This window comes from Cnephaeus nilssonii (assembly GCF_951640355.1).
Source record: "Cnephaeus nilssonii genome assembly, chromosome: 3".
Lineage (NCBI taxonomy): Eukaryota > Metazoa > Chordata > Mammalia > Chiroptera > Vespertilionidae > Cnephaeus > Cnephaeus nilssonii.
The window spans coordinates 56,319,935-56,343,314 of NC_137074.1; the positions used below are offsets into that span (position 1 = coordinate 56,319,935).

The following is a 23,380-nucleotide window of genomic DNA, read 5'->3' on the forward strand; positions in this document are numbered from 1 at the left end:
TTTCTCCAGGGCAGGATCAGGTGCCCAGAAAGAGGACTCGGGATCTGCTCTCATGAGAGAATGGAGATGGAGGGGCCACACACAGGAAGGCTGTTTCAGAGAGCAGGCGGCGGAGAGGAGAGGGGAAAGGAAGTCCGAAAAAGCCAGCGGCAGTTACAGAAGAGCAAGAAGAAACCCAGGAAGCTGGCTTTTGCTGAATAATACGTAAGGAAGCATGGGAAGAGAAAAAGGTAAGCAGTCCTCTCATTGGACAATGAACTTCATTCAGGAGACTGCCTCAACGTTGGAGTCATGTGACTCTGGGCCAGTCACTTGCCGTCGCTGAGTGAAGTTCCTTGTCTGGAAGATGCGGGCGATCAGACCATCACAGGGCCCTTAGGAGAGCTGAGTGAGATGATCCATATCCGAGATTTTAGCACAAAATTTGTGCTCAGTAATCAAGTTCTTTATTTCCTGCCAAATCCTCCCACTGTGGCAGCCACCTGTGCCTCTGACAACTCCATCCCTAGGGGCATCGAAACTCGTCTTTCTGACTGTTTTAGGTACCTCGCACAATGCCTGGCACACAGCGGGCACACAATAAATGTTTAGCAAGCCCATTTTGGGATGCTGCAAAAAACATAGGAAAAACAAGCCTGAAACAGAACTTACTCGAAGCCCTGGGACCCTCGAGAAGCCATGCTGCTCATTTCGCCAGACTGATTCAGCAGCCTTTTCCAGTAATAATTGTCTACTTAAAGTTCTTTCCTTTTTATGTCTGATTGATCTCCCTAGTGTCGGTGTACATTCACCATAAGATTAATCTTCCACATCCTCCTCTTTCATTACATCACTCCCGTGCACAAAACCTTTCAATTCCATTGAGTACCGGCTAAAGTCTAACTTCACACTCAAAGACATACACTCCCCACCTCATTTCTGAGTTCTTCTCTCTTACAAAACCCTTCACTGCACACCTCCTAGGGTCTAGACTTTTTCTTCTCCCAGGAATGGGACAGGTTGAGATTTCTGCACAGGGAGGAAGTTGGACCGAGTGCTGTCTAAGGCAGCGGCTGCCAACCGGTGGTCCGAAAGGTTGGCGACCGCTGGTCTAAGGCACCTCGCAGACAAGCAGCGAACCACAGTGGCGAGGAAGAGGGCTCAGGGTCAGGAGGCTGGGTTTGAATCCCAATTCCCCACTTAGTCGATGCATTTCCTTGAATAAGTCACAGTTGTCTCTGTGCCTCAGTTTCCTCGCCTGCGGCCACCTCCTGTGGTTGCTGTGAAGATTAAATGAAATAGTACAAGGATCTACAACATTCAAAACACACTGTATGTTAGGTCTTTTCAGTAGTACTGCTAAGAGGCTCTGCAATTCTGGTCTCATTTCCAGAACACACACCGTGCCCCTATTTTGCATCTTCCAATCCCTTGGCTTAAGGTGCCCACACTGGAGACTCATTCATCCTTAAGGCAAATCAAATCCCACCTTCCCCGGCAGCTTTTCCAAACCACCTTTGCTTATAATGAACTACAAATTCCCTGAATTTCTGTAGCACTTTTAGAACACTTTGGGGGCATTTCTTAGTTAAAAAGATACATATTTTTTAAACAACTTCGTACAAACCCTTTAGGAGTTTGTGAAGTTGAATGAGGCAAAACTGGTCTCAGCCTAAGGAGAAGCTGGGGCCACAGCGCCTGGCACTGAGCCACGTGTGCCCGGGGCTGTTCTGTTGGCACCACACGCTCTTCCTCATGTTTAGCCCACGTTGTGACAGGACCGATCACAGAAGCTCCATAAGGCAAGTGACATGTGAACTAGAGCCCACAAGAGGGTCAGATTTCCACAGACATTGCGGAAGGTAAAAAGGAGGCAAAACAAAACAAGATTCGGCTCTAGGAACACATCAGTTTATGAACTGCAGGACACAGAAGGGCGTGATGAAGGCTGGATGAGTTTGCTGAGGTCACTGGAAGACTTGTAGGCCTAAGAAACCAGACTTTATTCAGGAGGTGCTGGAGAGCTATGGCAGGCTTCCTGGCTGCATTCTTTAAGTAGAGAGGTTGAGCTGCCCGGGAAAGCCATAGATCAGGGAGACAAGTCAACGGTCTTTATTTTGGCAACCACCCTGTGTGAGCGAACCAGGGCCTGACCCAGAATGGGGGCAGAGAGAGGACGGAGGCCGTGAGGGCGAGATGTGTGATGATGCCCTGGCACATTGGCAGAGGAACCTGGGGTACTCAGGAGAGTCGTGAAGAGAAGTGGGCAGTCTGCCAGGTGGGAAGATACAGAATTTTATTTTAGACATCCTGCATCTAGAACACAGGGAGAAAAATCCAGTCCAAGATGTCAAGCAGGCATTCTGGCACGTGGTACTAGAGTTAGGGACTCGGGCTGCTTGGAGCTACATTATGTTGAAGCAATGGAGGTAGATAAGCTCACTGAGGGAGAGGCCATAACGAGTCAAGGGAAGCGCAGCGCCAGGCCCTTGCTCCAGCGTGCTACTAAAAAAAGAGGGCGGAAAGCAGCACCGAGGGAGCACCCCCATCTAGTGGGAGCACCCCCATCTAGTGCGTGAGAGGAACAGCAAGTACCGAGCAGCAGGGTGTCAATCATCTGTATCTGTGAAGTGTCTGTAGGTTACAGACCTGTCTCCACACTCCAGTGAGGTGGGCAGGCTTACCATTCTCTCCCCATTTTACAGATGGGGAAATGGAGGCTCCAAGGCTCTTTGCCAAGATCTCCCTGATGGTTAGTGAGAGTCTGATTTGCACAAATCTGTCACCACGACTGACCCGTTTCACAGTGTTTGCACCCAGAGGGTCCATCGTGGCCAAGGTTAACAAGAGACAGTGTAGATGTGGATCTGGCAAGGCTGGGAAAAGAAGGCAGACGGGGACAGGCTCCTTCTGTTGGTGGCTCTGATCAGGGAGCAGCAACCCCTGCTAACGAGGATGTCAATTAGTAGTAGATGGGACAGACACCGATGATTCACCAGACGTCAGTGACAGCACAAAAGAGGCAGACCTCAGTCTGGAAAATGGCAGAGGCTGCGCATCCCTGACCTGGCCTGGCTTCCGTCTTAATGATATCATCAGGTTGGATACCTCCCAAGACATCTGTAGAAGAGGCAGATTTATGACCCTTGCCATAGACATGGCCAAAACGGGCTCAAAGATGACAAAGATGAAAAGGAGACAGAAGGCGTTAACCCAGCTGGATTTCAGCAATAGCGAGGAAGCAAGCTTTTGATTTCTGGGGACTGTCAGCCCATCTCCGCCCTGTGTGTGAGGACAGAAAGGAATCCGCACCTCTAGTCACCCCGTTTCTGGGGAGCTGTGGCTGCACCATGTGCTGGGGCCTCCAGATCCCTCCTACAGTGGGTGGTGTCCATGGTGACCAGCACCCTCCCCCTTTATGGAAGCTGGGAAAGGGTGAGAACTTTTCGAAGGAAAGCAGAGATGTTTTCCTAAGAAACTAAGGGGAAAACAAAACAAAATAAACCTCAAACAAGAAAAGAGAGAAGCAAGGCAATGGCTGAGTTCACATGACATGGATGCCTTAGGCCGAGGTAACTGACACCTGGCCGATCCTGGAACCCGGACAACCTCACTGCCTTTCCTGTAACGTGGTCTAGGGAACTGGGAGGCTCGCATTTTCTGTTTCTCGACCGGGGCCCAGGCACCCTAACAGAAGTGACCTCAGGGCTACCCTCGCAAAAGAGTCCGGTGTGAACCCAGGGCCAAGGGGGAAGGCCTGGGTGCCAGAAACGTCCTTCCCACTTTGTTCTTGTCCTTAGTAACTGATGTTTTGAATTCCTTTGAAAGGGGGAACATTACTTTCATGTAAGTAAAGAGCTTAAAATGGACCCAGGAGTAGCAAACCACGCACCCATTCACCCGTTTATCAGCATTGGGTACCTACTATGAACTTGGCTCTGAGCTCTGTGCGCCTGAAGCAGACATGAATCAAACGGAGCCCCTGTGCTCAAGAAGCTCACATTTCAGTGAGAAAATCATAATTAGTGTCAACTGGTGAGCAAAGTGATGTAGAACAAAAGCAAAGAAGGGCACACCTGGCCGTGTGTGGCGGAGACAAGCTCTGTGGGCGTGTGGGAGAGGCCACTGGGGTTGACAGGTAGATGCAGCGATGGCTGAGAACCTTCCAGAAGGTGCCCGAAACTGGCACCAAGACCTGGCCTGCTTTGAAGGGGCTGGCCAGGTAGTTTGTGATCTGGTTGGGGCTGGAGCTGTTTACCTTCCACTGCACCAGAGTTAGGAAGTTGAGCTGAGCAGTTTTCTGTGTGTATGCGGGGGCAGACAGGGAGAACGCTGTGGGTAATTAAGTCTTTCTCCGGGCAAAATAATCTTAAAATATGGTATCTATGGAGGCCCCAAAATGTGAAGTGAAACGTCCCCAGAGTGATGTATGTGTGCCCCACGGCCAAACGTCTCCAGGCAAGTTGCTAAAAATTCACTAGTGAGAACCAAGCAGGACCTTGGTATCCCCAGAATGAGGTCAAAAGAGAACCCGACCTCGCAGCCGCCCAGCAGAGCTGCCACCATACCCAGGTGCTGCCACTGAAACTTTTCGAGTTGACTTTGAACTAATCACCAACTTCATTTGACCCATAAAGATCATGATGCAGTTTTAAGACTCAGAATGCCCTTAGTGGGACGCCGGCTGGCCCCACGGAGATGGCCTCCCGATGACCTGTCATCAGAGGCGCATGGATTTTCCCAGGCTCCCCAGAGGACCTAGCTGTTGTTTCTTTGTTGCCACCGAGAAACTTCTCCACCCGCTCCTGCCCCCAAAACCCAAAACCTCTGTGGGTAAGGGTAAACGGAGAAATGGACAGACGCAGGTACAGAAGAGACAAGCCTGGCAGGGTGGGGGACACAGAGCCGGCAAGGACCACCAGTGACTGATCCTCAGCCCTGGGTGGGGTCTGACCGCCCAGCACCCCTCCTCTCTCACTGACCACCTGGCTGTTCCTACTGCTCCGCAGGCCCGTTTCCTCAGTGGCCCCTCTCCCCGCTCAGGTCCCTCTGAAACACCTTGTGCTCGGTCTGCTCTGCCCTGCACACCCTGCCCACGTTCCTTCAGGACCCAGGGCTCCAGCTCCCACCTGGGCTGCCTCCTTTCCACCATTCTCCCGCCTCCCAGGGACCCAGGAGCCCTGGCAGCCTGGGAAGGAGACGGCCTCAGGATCCTGCTCCTGCCTTCGGCGGCCACTGGTGTCACTGGGCCCCTTTCTTTGCCACTGGGCTCCCCGTCATCAGGAGCCTCGGCCCGCTTTGGAGCCCAGCCCCAGTCATTCTGGACCCCGATGGTCTGCTGTTGGCCACCGGCCTCCCGGCAACACCCCTTGTGCTTCTTGCTGTTTTCTTAGCTATTTCGTTACTGGCCTTTGACAGGTGCTAAACTCTCCTGGTCCCAGCAACTCCATGGAGTCAGTTCTCAACATTCCCCGAGGACAGGTGTCTGAGCCACACACCAGGGCAGCAGGGTCAGCAGCATAGGATCAGTCCCCCTCACGATTTCAAAACCTGCCCTTCCCCTCCTCTCCCCCCGCCCCCGCCCGCCCCTGCTCGACGGCATCTCCCCAGCCGGGAAGCAGCCAGCCCCGCCTGGCCCTCGGGCCTCACTTACAAAGTGTCCTCGCAGCTGGGTGGCAGCCTTCTGGAAATGCGGCATTATCCTCTTGCACATGCTGCACCCTGGTCACCAGTGGGAGGAAAACCAAACTTAGTTACTATGGGTGCTGGGCCCTGCGCTCCACCCTCCCTCCCCTCAGGACCACCTCTATGCACAAACGTGAACCCAGCCTCCACGAACACACGGGAACTGGAGGCAGAGGCGCTGGCCCCCAAAGAGCTTACATCCATGAAGCAGGACAGAGCCCAGCAGTGACAATACACGTGGGAGGGACGAAGCACACGTGACACAGCTGGAGGAGGGCAAGGCACTAAATCACTGAGAGCTGACAGGGAGCTCCAGAGGAATTCTGGGAACCAGACCCGGTGCCAGGAGAACACCGGCTTCGTGCACAACTGAGAGCCTCCCCTCACCACCCAGCCAGGGGCTGCAAAGGAACCTGGATCAAATATCATTAGGAAAATGCGCAACCACAGATACAATGACTTTTGGGACTTCTGTGCCTCTTCTCCTTCATTAACAAGGATAACTGCTCAAGGACTGGAGGCCGGCCGGCCATGAAAAAGCTGGCTGTTGGCCCCGTGGGAAGAGCGCCAGGCCAGGATGACACGCCTCGAGTCCCCATCTTCCCTCCACTTGGTGGATGGCCCTGGACTCGTCACGTTCTCTCTGCTCCTTCTGGCAAATGAGGAGGTTGGACCGGACGGTTCTGACATTGGAGGATTCTGTGATGTTCTTGGCTCTACCCTCTCTGCGGTTCTGTGGTCAGCCAGTCACAATCCTCTCCTGGGATTGGGGAGCTCAGGGCCAAGACAGCCAGGCCCCAAACATCCACTACTACTTCAGAGTGACCTTGATTTAAAGCCCCCTCCTCCCTCCAACCAGAGCGGCCACACATCAGTGTGGGTCCTGCAGAACACCAGCACCATTTCCTCAGATGTGGACATGCTGACATGCAAGGCTGTCTGACAGCCACGTTGCTGCAAAGCAGGCTTTGAGATGCATCTGAAGGCTGCCGACACCAAAGCTGCCCGGAACCCCACGTTAGGCTGGATCTCATTTCAGCATGGCACAGAGCAGACAGGGCCAGGCGGCAGCAGGCTGACAAGTCTAATCCATGTTTAGCGAACGACTTGGCAGGTGTGGGCAGAGAGATAGAGACACTGGGGAGCTGGCAGCAGGTCAAACTCCCCAGGACCACCCGAACCTCCCAATACCAAGTCTACTGGACAAGGTGTGATGCACGATACTTTGACACAAAACTCTCAAAATGCCCACGACCCCCTCCCTGACATTCCTGCCTGGCAGACAGATGCACCCCCCCCTCCCCCCAGCATATTAGGCCTGGGCTTCAGTTCAGGCTCAGACTAGGAGAGCAGAAGCTGTGGCAAGGTCAGGCCGCAGGGTGACCCCAGGCATCTGCCCTGGGAAGACAAGATGTGCCCTCCCCTGCCCGGCCAGCGTGGCTCAGTGGTTGAGCATCGACCTGTGAACCAGGAGGTCCCGGTTTGATTCCTGATCAGGGCACTTACCCTGGGTTCGGGCTCGGTCCCCAGTGTGGAGTGTGCAGGAGGCAGCTGATCAATGATGCTCTCTCATTGGTGTTTCTATCTGTCTCTCTCCCTTTCCCTTCCTCTCTGAGATTAATAAAAATAAACAAACAAAAAAGATGTGCCCTCCCCAGGAGCTGCCACCATAGCACAATCCCCACAGCGTCATGAAGGGGAAACTTGTCAGAGGACGTACGCAGCTCCCACTGTGGGATTCTGAGGGCAGGACCAAGGCCCACTTCACTGGACACCGTCCTCCACCAGGTGGATGCCACCCAGTGGGGACGCCGGGAGGCTGCACGGCAGAGGAAGGAGCACAGCTCTGGGGAAGCATCTCCCCTTGACTATTCGCTGCCTGTATGGCCCTGGGCACTGACATAAGAGGCTGAGCCTCCGCTTCCCTACCTGTGCAGTAGAAACAGCACCTGCCCTGCAGGCTGAGGGGCAGAGCCAGGCATCCAGCAGGGGAGGCTCAGTCAACACCAGGCCTGAGAGCTTGCCTTCTGGCCCATGAGGAAAACACTTCCACAGGGAATGGAGGAGGTCCTTTCACAACCCAGGGGAGAAAATAGGAGGCACACTTGCAGCCCTTCGCCCACTTTTACTCGGTGACTTGATAAATGGGGGGACTCTGACACCCACTGTACCACATTCATCCGTCAGGAGCCTAATTTATTACCTGTCCCCACAGGTGCAGCCTCTCTCTTCCAGCTCTGCCCGGCTGCAGCCTGCAGCAACATGACCACCCAAACCCTCAAATGAGTGGTGGGTCGGCCAACTGTCCCCGTGGGTGGAGGCCAGCAGAGGGAAGAAGTACTGGGGGAAGAGGCCATGCCAGTTACCAAACACAGAGCCGGTACCTATCTGAGTTTATCTTCCCACTGATTCAATGGGAGGCAGGGGAAGAGATAAGACTAATTAGCCCTCTCAAACCCTAAAGGTTAGAGCAGTCAGCCTATTATTTTCTCGTTAATTCAGTCAACAAACATTCACTAAATAAACCGTAGGTCCTGGGGACCCAGATTCCTTGTCACAACTAAAGGCTCCCACAGCCTCTGGGTTCCTTCACCCCAAACATGATCAAAGGGTCAGAGCCCTGAAAGGCTCCCCAGTTAGAGAATTGGTGTGTGTCCCAGGCATAAGCTCAATTATGGAAGACTTGAGTGTCTGAGTAGAATAAAAGCACAACTGTGTTTCATTAAAAACAACAGCAAAAGAATCCTGGGGTTCCTCACCTAGGACCCAGGAGAACATCTAATCTGACCCCCACCACCACAAATCTGAACTTCACAGCTGTGCGTTTTCTCCCTCCCTCCCCCACTAATTGCTGTGACACCTACAAGGAACCTAACTTCTCCTACCCAGCTTTCCATTATGTGATGATAATTACCATGCTGGCATCTTTGCCCTCTGTGATTAGTAGGATGGGCACACTGCCAGACTGCCTTGGAGTGGGTGAGAGGGATGACACATTCAGGTGCAAACTGCGAGGAAACCACTCTTTGTTAGGGATGAACAGGTGTCATTATACTGATCCTGTGGTTATACCAGGATCCTGCTTGTGACACGTGCTATATACTGACATACACTGTTTTAGTCTCACTTAACCAGTGTGTCGAGTCCTGAGGGACCGGACATGAACCAAAGGAGGGAGTTCATGTCCTCAAGTGTAGGCAGGACAATGTGTAGGCAGGACAATCCTGAAGCAATTCACAGGTAGGCAGTTAAAAAGACCCCTCCAAGGAGAAACAAAATGGGGTGAAACCAACCAGTGAATGTTATAAAGCAAACTAGAGGCCTGGTGCATGGATTCGTGCACCAGTGGGGTCCTTCGGCCTGGCCTGCAGACATCCCCAGAGGGGTCCCAGATTGCGGGAGGGCACAGGCTAGGCCGAGGGACCCCACCGGTGCACGATTGGGGCCAGGGAGGGACTGCAGGAGGGCTCCAGGGCATGTCCAGCCTGTCTCGCCCAGTCCCGATGGGCCCAACCCCAGCAACAAGCTAACCTACCCATCAGAGCATCTGTCTCCTGGTGGTCAGTGCATGTCATAGCTACCGGTCGAACAGTCGAATAGTTGACTGGTTGCTTAGGCTTTTATATATACAGATGACCTGGGGTTAAAGTACGGAGCACTCTAGGCAGAGCCAGGTCTTCTAGGAAGAGGCACAGGCAGGCACACCCCTGGGGCCAGTGAGGTGTCTGTGGGGAGGGCAGGTGGGCCACACAGTGATCAACATGAGCTGAGAGAGGCTGTTGTCATGGTGAATAGCCCCAGGTCAGGCAGGACCACCAGAACCCCACAGAAGAGCATCAGCTGGGGAGGCATGGTCACTAAGGTGGGAGTGGGAGGGGCCTTTGCTCTAAGAACTTCTCAGGAAGAGGGACTTTCAACAGAACTCCAGTGCCATAGCCCACAATACCCAGCCCAGCCACAGAACCGCCCGGGCACACCCACCTCCCACTACCCACAACCCCTTTCTCCAGCTGTCAGGCATCTGGCTGCCATGAGGGGCATGTGATGGTCAATGAGTCCCAGCTGTAGGGGCCTCACACAGGCTCTGGTCCACTATCTCCTAATCTGTGGGTCAGGACCCACTGGACTACAGGGGTGGCCCAGACGGGAGATATCTGAGGTTTTGGGGGACATACTGTCACTACTCAACTCTGCTTGGAAGTAGCCACAGACAACATGTAAACAAATGGATGTGGCTGTGTTCCAACAAAAATTCATTTACCAAAGAAGGCAGCCAGCCTGGGGGCCAGAGTTGGTTGACCCTTTATTAGAGGGTTATGAAGTAGTTGGAAGAACCAATGACTTCTTTTAAATAAAACAGAATAAAAAAGAAAATATCAGTGGGTACTACATCTGGTAGAGTACATAGTAAAGGTTAGTATGATTTTGTGAAACTTCTGTTTCAGCTTGTTTATATATAATTTATGTGTACTTATAGTACTGAGTTTCAATGAAAAAATTTTAATGCTGTCAAAAAGTTTGAAAGCCATTGCTCTGATCCAACCCCTTTTTTTCCATAAATGGAAGCCGAGGAACAGGGAGGTGAAGGACTTGACCACGGTCACCCAGCTCACTGGCAGCATCCCTGGGGTTAGAACCCAGTTCTTCTGGTTGTCATCTTAGTGATCCTTTGCTATTCCCATGGCCTCTTGCCGTATCCAGAGACGGAACCACTTTCTCCCTGGTCCTGACTCCCCTCCCCTCCCAGGTGGCACCAGCAGAGGTGCGCAGGAGCTAGAGCTGGAGGAGGAGCTGCTAAGCAGCTGCCAGGAGCCAGCAGGGCTCCGGGTGGTGAGCAGCGGCAGCACCTTGGAGAGCGCACTGGGACTCTGCAGAGGCTTCACCAGGCACACACCTGGCAGGAAAGGGGCTTCCGGCCCCTGGGAGGCAGAGGGGCAGGGAAAGGTACCTGAGAGGAGACCTGAGTTGTGGCTGGGTGGACCTCGGGGTGAAGAGGGCAGAAGAATGCCGATTCCAGCAAGAGAAAAACTGGTGTAGAAGCAGGAGGGAGTAAAGCCAGAGGAAATGGTCAAGATGAAGGAAAAGAGGCACAGATGGTGAGATGGGATGAGCAGCGTGATTCTAAGTGAGAAACTGGGGGCCTGTTCCCAGTCTCCCCGCCTCACAACCCCTAGCTGCCCCGCCAAGAATCTGAGTAACAAGCTCTGGCCCAAAGGAGAACGGTCACTCACAGGGGGCATAAAACATCATCAGCAGCGGCTTCTCTTCCTTCTTCAGGAGCCGTCTGAAGTCCTGAGGCACAAGCAGAGAACACCACAGGTCACACATTACACAGTAACAGAGGCCCATCCCCCAGGGACCACAGTGGTGGGAGGGGCAGGCGAGCACTGCAAATCCCACTGTCAGATTTGGGGGTTGGGGGTAAGAGTCATGGCGTGTCAGGAGCCGAAAGAACCCGAGACCATTTCTTCTGAACCACCCTTGCATATTACAGATGGGGAAACTGAGGCCCCGAACAGACAAATGGCTCTCCCAAGGCCACCTGCTGGGATGAAGGAGTCGGCACCAGGCTACCAGCTTTACTTTCAGCTCCACCTGAACAATGAAACGTCTACAGGGAGCTTTTCATGCCACAAGAGGCTGTCGACCAGGCTCTATGGAGCGGCTGTGCTGTGATGAATGGTTGTTTTCACGTAGGCCTGACACGGCCAGACAGGGATCTGGAACATGGGGTTAACCCATATCTTCTAATCTATTCCCCCGGCCCCAGCCCGGCCCCCACTACCCATGTCCCCAGAGCCCACTGTGAGCACAGGACAAGACATGCCCTCCACCCCCAGGAGGTTCCAAGCTACACTGATCATGGGTATTTGTAAAACCCTTAGAGAACAGTGCCCGGCACATTGTTAGGCAATATAAAATTCTTGGTTGAATAAATACAATCAATGTAAAAAGACAAAGGCCACAACAGTGCTAATGGAGAGCCTTCTGTGAGAGCAGGGCAGGAGACCTTTCTTCCCACGAGAGCCAAGGGTGTTCAGGAAAAGGCAAATCTATTAAGGACAGCAAAGAGGCCCCACGACAGAGCATATTTTGATTAAAATGAGCTCCTCTAGCCAGTTTCCATAGAAGAAAATTAGAGGTTTTTCTCTTCTGAACAATAAGGAAAATAAGAGGAAATTTCAAAATGCAGCTTTCTGGCAGCAACAAGACGTTAGGTAAATAGATGATGGCACATCCGCACAATGGAATGTTGCTGCATCACTGCAAACTATGAAGAGGGGCACTTAATGTCACAATAAGATGTGCATGTTACATTAAGTGGGGGTGGGGGAGCAAGTTACAAAACAGCATATAACAGCTAATGAAACTTTTGTTAATATTTATGTAGTGCATTATGTTGAAAGCCTAAAAGGCTACAGAAAATACCAGCAGTGGTATCCCTAAGGGAAGGGATGGGGTGATTTTTTCTTTCTTTTACGCTTAAGCTATATTTTCTAAATTTCCAACAATGAATACACATTACTTATAATTTTTCAGCTAGATAGAGAAGATGACAAATAATTTATGGGAATTTAAAACATTTTATAATAAATTCTGAAAATGTTTACTCTTGTTTATATAACTAGAGAGCAAAGGCACTCATTTTTAAAACTTTTATTAAATTTAATCAGATGACATTTGCTAATAAGATTAGATAAGTTTCAAGTGTACAATTCTATAATATATCATCTGTACATTGCATTGTGTGTTCACCACCCAAAGTCAAGCCTCCTTCCATTACCATATATTGGGCCCCCTTTACTTTTTAAAAAAATATATTTTTATTAATTTCAGAGAGGAAGGGAGGAGAGAGAGATAGAAACCTCAATGATGAGAGAGAATCATTGATCGGCTGCCTCCTGCATGCCCCCTACTGGGGATTGAGCCCACAACCCGGGCATGTGCCCTTGACGGGAATCAAACCTGGGACCCTGCAGTCAGTAGGCCAACACTCTATCCACTGAGCCAAACTGGTTAGGGCTACTTTTTTTTTTTTTAATTGATTTTTAGAGAGAAAGGAATGGAGAAGGAGAGAGAGAGAAACATCAATGTGAAACATCCATTGACTGCCTCTTACACGCCCCCAACTGGGGATGGAACCCATAACCTGGGCATGAGCCCAACAGGGAATCAAACCAGCAACCTTTTGTTGCACAAGAAGACATCCAACCAACTGAGCCATACCGGCCAGGGCTGGCCCCCTTTACTCTTTGCTACCTCCCCCAACTCCCCTTTTCCCAGGTAACCACCATACTGTTGTATGTGTCTATTTTCCTTTGTTTGTTGCTTTCTGTTTTATATACATGAATGAAATCATATGGTTCTTGTTTTTCCATCGGACTTATTTCACTGAGCATGATATTCTCAACATTCATCAATGTTGTAAAAAATGGCAGTATTTCATCTTTTCTTATGACCGAGTAGTATTCCATCGTATATACACACGAGCAGCTGGACATCCCTATCACAATCTGGGACTGCTGGCTCCCAACGACTCGCCTGCCTGCCTGCCTGATTGCCACTAACTGCTTCTGCCTGTCAGCTTGATCACCCCCTAACCACTCCCCTGCCAGCCTGTTCGACACCTAACTGCTCTCCCCTGCTGGCCCGGTCACCCCTAACTGCCCTCCCTTGCCAACCTGGTTGCCCCCAACTGCCCTACCTTGCCAGCCTGGTCCCCCCCAACTGCCCTCCCCTGCAGACCTGGTCCCCCCCAACTGCCCTTCCCTGAAGGTCTGGGTCTCCCCCAACTGTCCTCCCCTGCAGGCCTGGTTGCCCCCAACTGCCCTCCCCTTTCTGGCCATCTTGTGGCAGCCATCTTGTGCCCACATGGGGGCAGCCATCTTGTGTGTTGGAGTGATGGTTAATTTGCATATTACCTCTTTATTATATAGGATACACCACATATTCTTTATTCATTCATCTATCAAAGGACACTTAGTTTGCTTCCATGTCTTGGCCAAAAGGCACTCATTTTAAGACAGAATTAGTAACCCAATCTTTGACCCTGACTTGGGATGGAGGAGGCAAACACTTTGAAAATAATCTGGAATCCCTACAGATAAAAACCTGGTAAAAGCTCTGAGAAGAAAAGTTTTTCTGAGCCTGTCACAATTTGGTTTCATATCCTGAGTAATAACAAATATTACTTTACATTCAAAGATGCTTAGTTACCTTCAGTAAGGATGGATTACAAATATGAATCGGCAATTCAACTTGCATTAGGAACTTATAGTTATTTCATGTGGGGATTTGATTAGCGAAAAAGCAGCTGTATCTATATTTCCACATGAGAGAAAATGGCAGAAAGTATAACAAGGGGACTGCCTACAGATGTGAAAAAATATTTGTTTAATATTTCTAGTCACAGAAGAGCAATCTTAGGAGCCCGAGGACATGCACATCTTGGGGGCGGGAGGCACCAGGCTGTCACTGGCCAGGGGCTAAAACTGCATATTATCACAAAACCTACCCAGGAGCAACATCTTTTTGAGCTGTTTGTTGTTGCATAGCTACAGGCACAGGTGCCACCACCTCCTGGCACTTGACATGCTTTATAAAAAGGAAAGAGAGTCAGGGCTGTATGGAGATGATAAATCAGTACCTCCAACCCCACCCCCCCCCACCCCCAAATCCTGGCAAAACCCAGAAATTGAAGCTTAAAAAGGGTAAACAATTTGTTCAAAGTTACACAATGCCTCAGAATATTAGAGACCTGACCCAAGCCTCTGGAAATATAACCCAAACCTCGCAGATTATTCTTTAAAAACAACAACAAACTCAAACCCACTTTTTTAAAAAGCAAAACACACAAAGTCCATTCCAGCAGCAACCAGATGACATAATGAGGAGAGGACATTTAAATAGATATTCTTATAAGGAAACTCTAACCGTGTTAAAATACATTAAGAAAGAGTCAGTGGAGGAAGCTCTCAGGCAGCCTGTGAGGCTGGGGAGGAGCATCGGGTAGGAGGGCCCTGGCCCAGCTCCCCTGGAGGAAAGCACAGCTGGTTAAGAACACCCCCGCTTCTCAGCTCCTTGGGCACCTGTCCTTGGGAGGCCGTGGTTCAGGGGACGCTTCCAGCGACCATCAGAACTGATGGGAAATACATTACCTTTTCACTGTCAATGTGAACAACATCTTTGGCTCCAGGATCTTCCTCCCACAGCGGGGGCCCTTTCGGATCCTTCAGAAAGGCCACTATGGACTGAGGAAAAGAAGACAGAAGGCAAAACTCGATTTAGCCGGGAAGAGGGAGGTGAGGGAGTCCGAAGTTTGCCTGTTTCCCTGCCTGGAGACCCAGGTGCCTGGAAGGGAACTGCATGTGGCCTATGGGCATACACTTGGGAGTGTGCCATTCCATCGCCCACTGATGTCACTGCGAAGGGCCCTAACAATGCACCCTCCTCCACCAGGATTTTTCAGCCAAAGACACTTTATCTGGTCAGTTGATCCATCCTACTGTGCTTCATGGAACCAAAAAAGGAAGCTTGAGACAATCAGTTGGCTTATTCAAACCAGAGATACACTCTGCTAAATCCCACCTCCTCCAGGAAGTCTCCCTGATGGATTTGAATAAAAGTCTCCAGCCCTGCCCAGAGGAGATACTTTCACTCTCATGCAGCCACTAAAAGCCTTCACCAGGTAAGTAGGTAATCACACCTACTGGTAACCCGCCTGGTATTTCGTGATCTCAACTGAGTGAGAGCGTTAACCCTGACCCTCCTCTGTGGAGCTTAGGATGGGAAGCCCCAGAGCAGGGGGCCCATCTCTGTGGCGTGGTTGCTGTGCTTCTCTCCTTGGCCTCCTGTCTAGACGGTCCAGGATTGAAGACCGGACAAAGAGCTTCAGGATCAGGGCTGAAGTAGCCTCTGTCACGTGGACAACCAACTCCGGTCTCTGCTTCCTTTGGGAAAGACACCCTGGGGCGGGGGCCAGGGGGCAGCTCCCTCCACCCGCCTCCCACTGCCACACGTCACTGGTCCAGGACACCCGCAGCATACCCTTTCCTCTGTCACTGGGAAATGGTGCTCAAAGTCTGAGAACCAGGAATGGGTACCAGAAACGAGCCAGCCTCCATCCCTCCACCCTGGAGGGAGCTGCCGGCCTCTGTGGCAACAGACAGAGACCTCAGTATCCCCCGATGTGATGCAAGATTCTGTTGCTTCTGTCCACTCTGCTCAAACTCCACTGAGCACAGGATGAATTGGGCGTGTCCCTGTGTGTGTTGGGGGAGGGAGGGAGGTCTGGGGTGAGTAAGGGAAAGACCCTCTCAGTGAGGCTACGCATGAGGCTTATTTCTGGAAACTGCTATTTGGAAGGAGCTATTATAGGAGAACGGGGGATAGCCAAGACTTGGAAGGATTTCATTCAGGTAATGCTCCCTGTCCATCCAAACGGAGCTCTGAAACACCCCCTGGCAAGAGGAGGGCGTTTCCACCAGAGCTGCCCCCTGGCAAAGGCAGATGGCCTTTCCCCAGCCCCTTGTCTAAGCTACACTGCGACAGTACAGGCCAAAATGGAACCGGCAGGGCCTTCCCGAGGCCCACACTCACCCGCAGCTGCAGAGGCACCTGCCCACTGGGCCACGTGAGAGAGACGCTGCAGGTGCCCACCTGCGCGCTGCTGCAGAACACCTGGTGCAGGGTTCTCAATCTAGGGTGCACGGTGGGCTTCAAGAGCCTGTGAGACCCCGGACGCACGTGAACACACTTTCTTTAATGTATGCTCACACACTGACTGTGAGGAGGAGGTCTGGGATTTTCAGGTGACTATCAGTGGGCGAGGAACCCAAACTAGGCAGGACTCTGGGGGGCTCCTGTCCCACACCAGCACGAGCTGAGTTAAAGGGTTAGCGCAGTATCCCATTCCCCTACCCTCTCCTCAGCATCAAGGAAAAAACATGGATGTGGATGGAAAAAGAAACAGCCTCTTTTAATGTATTAATTGAAACATTCACGCTTGCAGTCTTTTGCTTTTCAGGTAGAGATTGTTCTCCTTTAACTGAAGTTGAATAATCCCACTCATAGGTTCTCTTCAAAGATCTTGGGCGGGAAAGTGTGTAGGGAGCAGCCCTGACCCCACCCTCAGCCGTCTTATTCCGGGTGCTCTGCATCCCAGGGAACCGCCCAACACCTGCACCTTGGTCTTCAGGATGACTTCATGGCTACGGGGCCTGAAGAAGGTCACCAGAGAGCCATCGGAATCTCGGTTTCTAGGCACCGTTGGTCCTCACCACTTAGACATAGGAAGGATTTTGCTGGACAGACTGCTGACAAGCAGAAGGCCCCTTAAACAAGAAGTTTCCTCTTGGAGTTTCCCGCTCTTTACCCTCATTTATCTGGCCTCTGGCCTCTGGAGGGGCCACGGCATAGTTGCTGTGACCAGGCCTTGTGCGGGATGACAGCAACAACAGCCGGAGCATGAGCCTGAGGCTGTGCCCAGGCTACCTCTCTGGAGACAGAGGCCCAGGAGAAGCCCCGAAGGAGAACCAACCGCGACCAGGGGGGGCCTTTGTCTCGCCACTCCTGCTTAGAAGCAGACGCTGTCAGGCAGTCCCTGGAACACTACCCCCGGCCCTGGAGGACTTCAGGGCTCAACCCAATCCGTATGGTCCTGTGGGCTTTGGGGACCCCGGGACCAAGGATATCCTCTCTCCATGAAAAACTGACCCTGTACAATGCTCAGCTACATCTCTGGCTTATTGGCATAAAAAAAAATCACAGAGGGACAAGATCACACACACCTAGTCTTTGTAAAGAGGTGGACAAAGGCCAGGACTTGGCCACCCCACCCAGGCCAGCTCAGGCCTCCGGGGCTCCTTGCTCCGTTCCTGCTACGACAATTCTGAGCAGCGGCCACCCCCTAGTACACCCTCACAGCACAGACTTCTCAGAGGCTGGCTAAACATACACCGAACACAACCTCCAGAACAAAACAAAGCCTCCCCTTTCCATCACTGCAGAGGCACCTCCCCACCCCGCCGAGCTAAACCTTGCTCCTGGGGAGCACGTGTTCTCTCCAAAGACTTCAGTGGAAGTCTTCACACAGAATAAGAGGGGTTAAGCAACCCCAGTTGGTAGCATTGTCTCTAAGTGTCTACGTGGGTGTTTAAATGAGTAATCAGGCTGAGTCTGTGTCAGGGAAGAGCTGCAGCAACTGAAAAGGAAGCAGCGTTAGTGGATAAACAAGAGATGGCAGGGAGGTGGAGGGTGGGGGGGGGCGCGGTGACAGCTGCTCAGACCGGACAGGAAGGGATGGAAGGAGACACTGATGGAGACACACAGAGAGAGGAGTACAGGGTCGAACCCAGTCTGGGAAGCAGGAAAGTCAGAACGCCTGGGATCAGCAGATTTGGGAACGGGAGAAATGCGCGGCCCCAGCCAGGGCAGGGGATGTGGCCTGGACCCCAGGAGGAAGAAGGCTGGTTTGAGGAAGGGAATGTGTATGGCGAAGGAGCAGAATCCAAGGGCAGGAGAAGGGCACGGGGCGGGGCAAGTGCCTAGAAACCAAGGTGATCACAGGACAGCACCTGCAGGTCACGGGATCTCCACACTTATGTGCACTGATGTTTTTCCATCCACTTCTAAATTGGATTTGGAGCAGGGAAAATCTCGGTGACATCAGCATCTCATCTGGAACAAGCTGCATAACCCACATGTGCCAGCCTGCTGGTGTGCTGCAGAGTGCTAACCTGGGCACAGCCAGCCCCCTCCAGCCCGTGCGCAGCCACGTAGCCACTGCTGCTGAGATGGGGGAGGGGGCCTTGAAGTCACAGCGAAGGGAGACCAGGCCTTTGGAGGGGAGAGGCGTGACGTTACACGAGCTATGAGGCTGGTCATCCTTATTGTGTTAAGAGTTACAAACTTCCACAGATATTTTGCTGACATACGCTCTAGAGATAAGACTCCCTCAGGTCCTCCAGAAGAGCTATTTGTGCTCTCTGCCCTTCATTCTCTCAGAGAGAAGCTGCCAGACTTTTGGCATCCATTCAGATCCAGCTCTGCTGAGAATGAGGGAGGTAAATTTACCTTAAATGTCACAGCTCGGTTATATTCAGTGTGAAAGGCACCATCCCTGTCAAACGAGAGAAAAAGGTGTTAACTATAGGAATGGTTGTGAAGAGACATACCTTTGGTTTCCTGCAGCATCTTAATAAGATTCAGCTATTGAAGAGAGTTCAAGGTGTTTTTAAATGAAATAACTGTAAACAGGAAAAAAAAATCATTCCGGAATAAAATTGATCTACCTAAAATCGCTGTGCACTGAGAATACCAATGAGAGCTTTCAGCACTTACTTGGAAATTGGAAATGACCACGTGTACTTACTGGTAATGGAATAATTCGACCTTTTTGTCCTTTGGGCTCAGGTCAACTTTCATCTTCTTGCACAATTTTCTACTCTCGGTGTCACTGGAAGACACAAATGCCGGGAACCATCGGTTACCTGCGGTCCTCACAGAGGTGTTGACAGAGTGAAACCTGCTGGTAGCCTAAGAATAAGGCAGGTAACTTGGACTTCATAGCAAGAGAGGACCTCCCTGGAGACGGGTTCTCAGAGAAGCGGGGAAAGGGGAGTACCCAATGAGAGGTGGGCTGATCAGGAAAGATGGGCCAGCAGACGGGGAGGCTGTATCACTACCTGTCAGGGACAAGCCAGGGAGGTCCAGATAAAGGAAGTGCCCCAGAAGCTTAGCGGGTGGACAGCCCAATCTAAGAAGACAAAGACACTCAGTATAGATCAGTGGTTCCCAACCAGGGCCGCTCATGACAAGCTCCTGGGGAAGTTTAAAAAATAGTGATTTCCTGGGCCTGCCCAGATCATTCCTTCAGAATCTCTGCCTGGGGCCCAAGTAAGTTTCTGTTTTTCAAGCTCTAATGTGTGCCATATGCCACCTGCTATAGACCATCTGACCAGGAAAAGAGGAAAACGTTCTACGATGTTGAGAGAATTATGACATCTGACCAGGTACTGCCAAAAGCCAAAAGGAGAATGGGGAAGCTTCAGTGAAGGGCTGGAGTCTGTAATCTCACGCTCTCGCAATTCTAATAAAAAATGTCTGTTGGGTGCTGTTCACTGTGTACAAAGTGCTCAGGCACCATCTCATCTAGTCCTTCCTGCTAGACCGATGGGCCTCAGTGTGGCCCCTGACCAGCAGCCCCAGCCTCACTTAGGGACCTGTTAGAAATACAAACTCTCAGCCCCATCCCAGACCTTCTGAATCAAAACTGAGAATACTGGTGTGTGTGTTTTTTTAAAATATATTTCTTTATTGATTTCAGAGAGGAAGGGAGAAGGAGAGAGAGATAGAAACATCAATGATGAGAGAGAATCATTGATCGGCTGCCTCCTGCACACCCCCTACTGGGGATTGAGCCCGCAACCCAGGCATGTGCCCTTGGCCAGAATCGAACCTGGGACCCTTCTCCGCAGGCTGACGCTCTATCCACTGAGCCAAGCCGGCTAGGGCTTTTTGTGTTGTTTTTATAAAATATTTTTATTGATTTTTAGAGAGGAAGGAAGAGAGAGAGACATTGATGTGAGAGCAGAACATCGATTGGCTGCCTCCTGCATGCCCCTACCAGGAATTGAGCCCCAGCCTAAGCATGTATCCTGACTGGGAATCAAACCAGTAACTTTTCGGTGCACGGGAGGATGCCCAACCAAGCCACACCAGCCTGAGCTGCGTACCCTGTTTTAAGGAACCTTCCAGGTGATCTGATGATGCCACCATCCTGCACTGGCTCTTCCTCTCCCCAGTCTCCAGGTTTGGCTTCCCCTGTGCCCTATACCAGCCCCCTCAGAGACCTTACCTGCTCTCATACACAACCTCACCACACTCAGCCAAGTGTGCCCAACAGCCCGCCAAAGGCAGCCAGCCACCCCACCCCCGCCCCTGCTCCTTGCTGCGGGGCTCTCCCCATTCTGCGTGGAATCAGTGAGGGTATGTTGGTCACCCAACCTCCACTGGTCTCTGCTGCCTGACTACGCTGCATGAGAAACTTTGTTCTGCCAGGTATGACAGCCACCTGGGGGAAGTCCCTTCATCTCCCACCTGTTTACTTACCTCACCGCCTTCTACAGCTATCAGCTTCCCACAGCTGTGCACCAGCCCCAGAACAGATGGACTAATGAAACCATTCAGCTCAATTCTAAAAGCATCGCTCTTCAATGCACAAGCAGAATTGTGGGGCCTCATTTTAAATGTAAATATACGATCTGCAATTCAGGAAGCATGGCCTCTCCCTCCCCATTCAGTCCTGCCGGTGGCAGCCATCACAGGGGCCACTGCAGCTTGCAGCCGCAGGCCTCAGAAATGCATGATGAATCCAAAAAGGAAAGGCTGATGGCATTGCAATGGCTGCTCCTCCAGGGTGGTGAGGGCATTTTAAAATAGGGAGTCCAGAAAGAAGGGATAAGCTGGGGTGGGAAGGAGACCCAGAGAGCCGAGGGCGTAGCTCAGAAGGCCACTGGAGAGGCAGCCCACTCACTGCATCCTCGCTGAAAACTCTACCCTAAAGCCCCGTGGGGATGCCACACCCGCCTCCAATGACTACGGCCACCACAGTCTGGTCTGCCCATCCCGCAGGCTGAGGTGAAGCCACGCTGACAGGCAGCGGGTTCGATTGGGAAGAACTGTGTCTGAGGTGCCCTTTCCCTGCCTGAGTTAATTCCCCAGAAGAGAGGGCTCGGCTCAGGATGCTGACAACCGCTCACTCAGCACTTTCCTAGGCCAGCTTCGTTCTGCTGCACTCAACTGTCCCTGTGACCACCTACCGTCCACTCACCTGCAACGACAAACCATGTCAGGAGCAGGAACCCTGGCACGGCACCCAGCTGCGCCTGTGGTGGGCACTCAGACTGCAAGGCAGCCTCTGGAGGGGAGAAATGCCACCCCATGCTGGCTCTCCCTTCTGTCAAGTTGGCAGCCTCTTCCTGTGACTTTCACGAAGCAGGGAGAGGAGTGACAGGGCTCAGAGTCATTGCAACCCAACCCCTGCCTGCCGGGCTGACCCACTCCCGGGGAGAGTCGGCTGCAGCCTGAGATGCCCGTGAGCCCAGCCAGGCTGAGGAGCAAGGCTGCCAACCCACCAGCCAACGTGGCTGAGTGGACCTGGGAGGCCGGCGGTCCTTCAGCCTGTTTCTCAGTGTGGACCCCGCAGCCTGTGGCCCCCACTCCCGTCAAGCCAATCACAGCTCTGTCTGTGCCACAGGACTCCTGTTGCAGACTCCACACTTTCTCTTCCCTCCTTAGGTTCTAGACACTGCCCAAGGATTCTCCCCTCTCCCCTGCCCCCTACACACACACACACACACACACACACACACACACACACACGTGTAAATGCACCCATTCTCAGAGGGGTGATGGCTTCCTGTCCCCTCTGAGCACCTCTGCCATCCCCTCCAGCACTCCCTTCCCTGCTGTCTCTCTCCACCATGCATCTCCACATCTGGCAGATGCATCTCCACATCTGGCCAATGTGTGCACTGACTGTCGCCCCATCAAAAATGTTTGCTCCGTGAAGGCGCAGGCTTTGTGTGTTCACCGTTTCCCCAGGGTTACAACAGCAGCTGGCACAGAGCGGGCGGGCCCTCTGTAATCACCCGAGTCAATGAGGCCCTGACTGACGCTGTCCTGCCACTGCTGGGAGGAGCCCTGCCTGCTGCTTCCTGGGCTCTGGGCTCTGTCTGCTGAGCTCCAGGAATCCCACCAGGTGACACTTCCTGATGGTGCTCTGTCAGGTCGTCTCCCCTCCCTCCGACAGTTCTCTGCGTGTGTGTGTGTGTGTGTGTGTGTGCACTAATCGTGCAGTACAGACAATATAAGGCATAAGAGTTAAAGAAGGAGAGAGAAATTAGCCACCTCAGGGACTTAGAAGGATCTTGGTTGAGAGATTAGATACAATTAATTGATCTTCTGGCTACCTCCTGCTGTCCCTCCCTTCCCCTGCCAGTGACTGAGGCTCTAGAGGGGGGAGAAGCCATAAGCAGGGAACAAGGGAACTAAATACTTTGCTGGAATGGTGAGGGAGGCAGAAAACCGCCTCCCTAGATGCATCACAGAGAGTGGACTGGCCATGCAAAGGGCCTCCCTGCCACTCTGTCTGCTGGGGATGCTGGAGCCCAGCCTCCTTCTGCCCAGTTACTCACCCACGACCTGCCACATCCTGTCCCACCCACCTCCCCTGACCCTCCTCTACAGAGAATGTGGACAGAAAGATTTCAGAGGCCTGTGCACACTTCCCTGCTAACCCTGGCCCCGACAGATGCGTGCACATGGACATTTCCTTTGAATTTGTTGGGGAGTGGCTGGCTGGGAGAGCGCAGTGGGTGTGTGGAGCCATGCTGATCATCCAGGAGGCTGGCCACGCCCTCTCCTGGGGGTCAGACCCAGAGATGAAGGAAGGGTGAGGGAGGCGGGAAGAAACAGGTGCTAGAGGCTCAGGAAGGGGGTGGGGGGGTGGCTTCCATAAGTCGCAGTCTGAGTCCCAGACCCTCCCTGGAGGCAGGCCCACCGGCCAGCTGGAGTGACTGACGGCTTCTAGATCTGGCTCTGCCATTCGCCAGCCTGTGACCTCTGGCAGGCCTTGGTTGCTTCAGCTGCAAAATGTAGGAGTTGGGCACGTGAGCTGAATGGAGCCTCCAAGTCCTCTACAGGGTCAAGTATT

At 52.2% G+C, this 23,380-nt stretch overlaps 1 protein-coding gene across 1 annotated transcript in view; it reads right to left on the minus strand.

The window, feature by feature from the left end:
- Window positions 1-23,380, minus strand: part of PDIA5 (protein disulfide isomerase family A member 5) — a gene marked incomplete at its 5' end in the record, with an annotated part of 83,635 nt that overhangs the window by 30,471 nt on the left and 29,784 nt on the right. Inside the window, 5 exons of the mRNA XM_079762150.1 lie at window positions 5,633-5,700; window positions 10,896-10,956; window positions 14,823-14,915; window positions 18,739-18,784; window positions 19,037-19,120. Of these exons, the coding sequence (XP_079618276.1) occupies window positions 5,633-5,700; window positions 10,896-10,956; window positions 14,823-14,915; window positions 18,739-18,784; window positions 19,037-19,120 (352 nt within the window). The remainder of the gene's footprint in view (window positions 1-5,632; window positions 5,701-10,895; window positions 10,957-14,822; window positions 14,916-18,738; window positions 18,785-19,036; window positions 19,121-23,380) is intronic.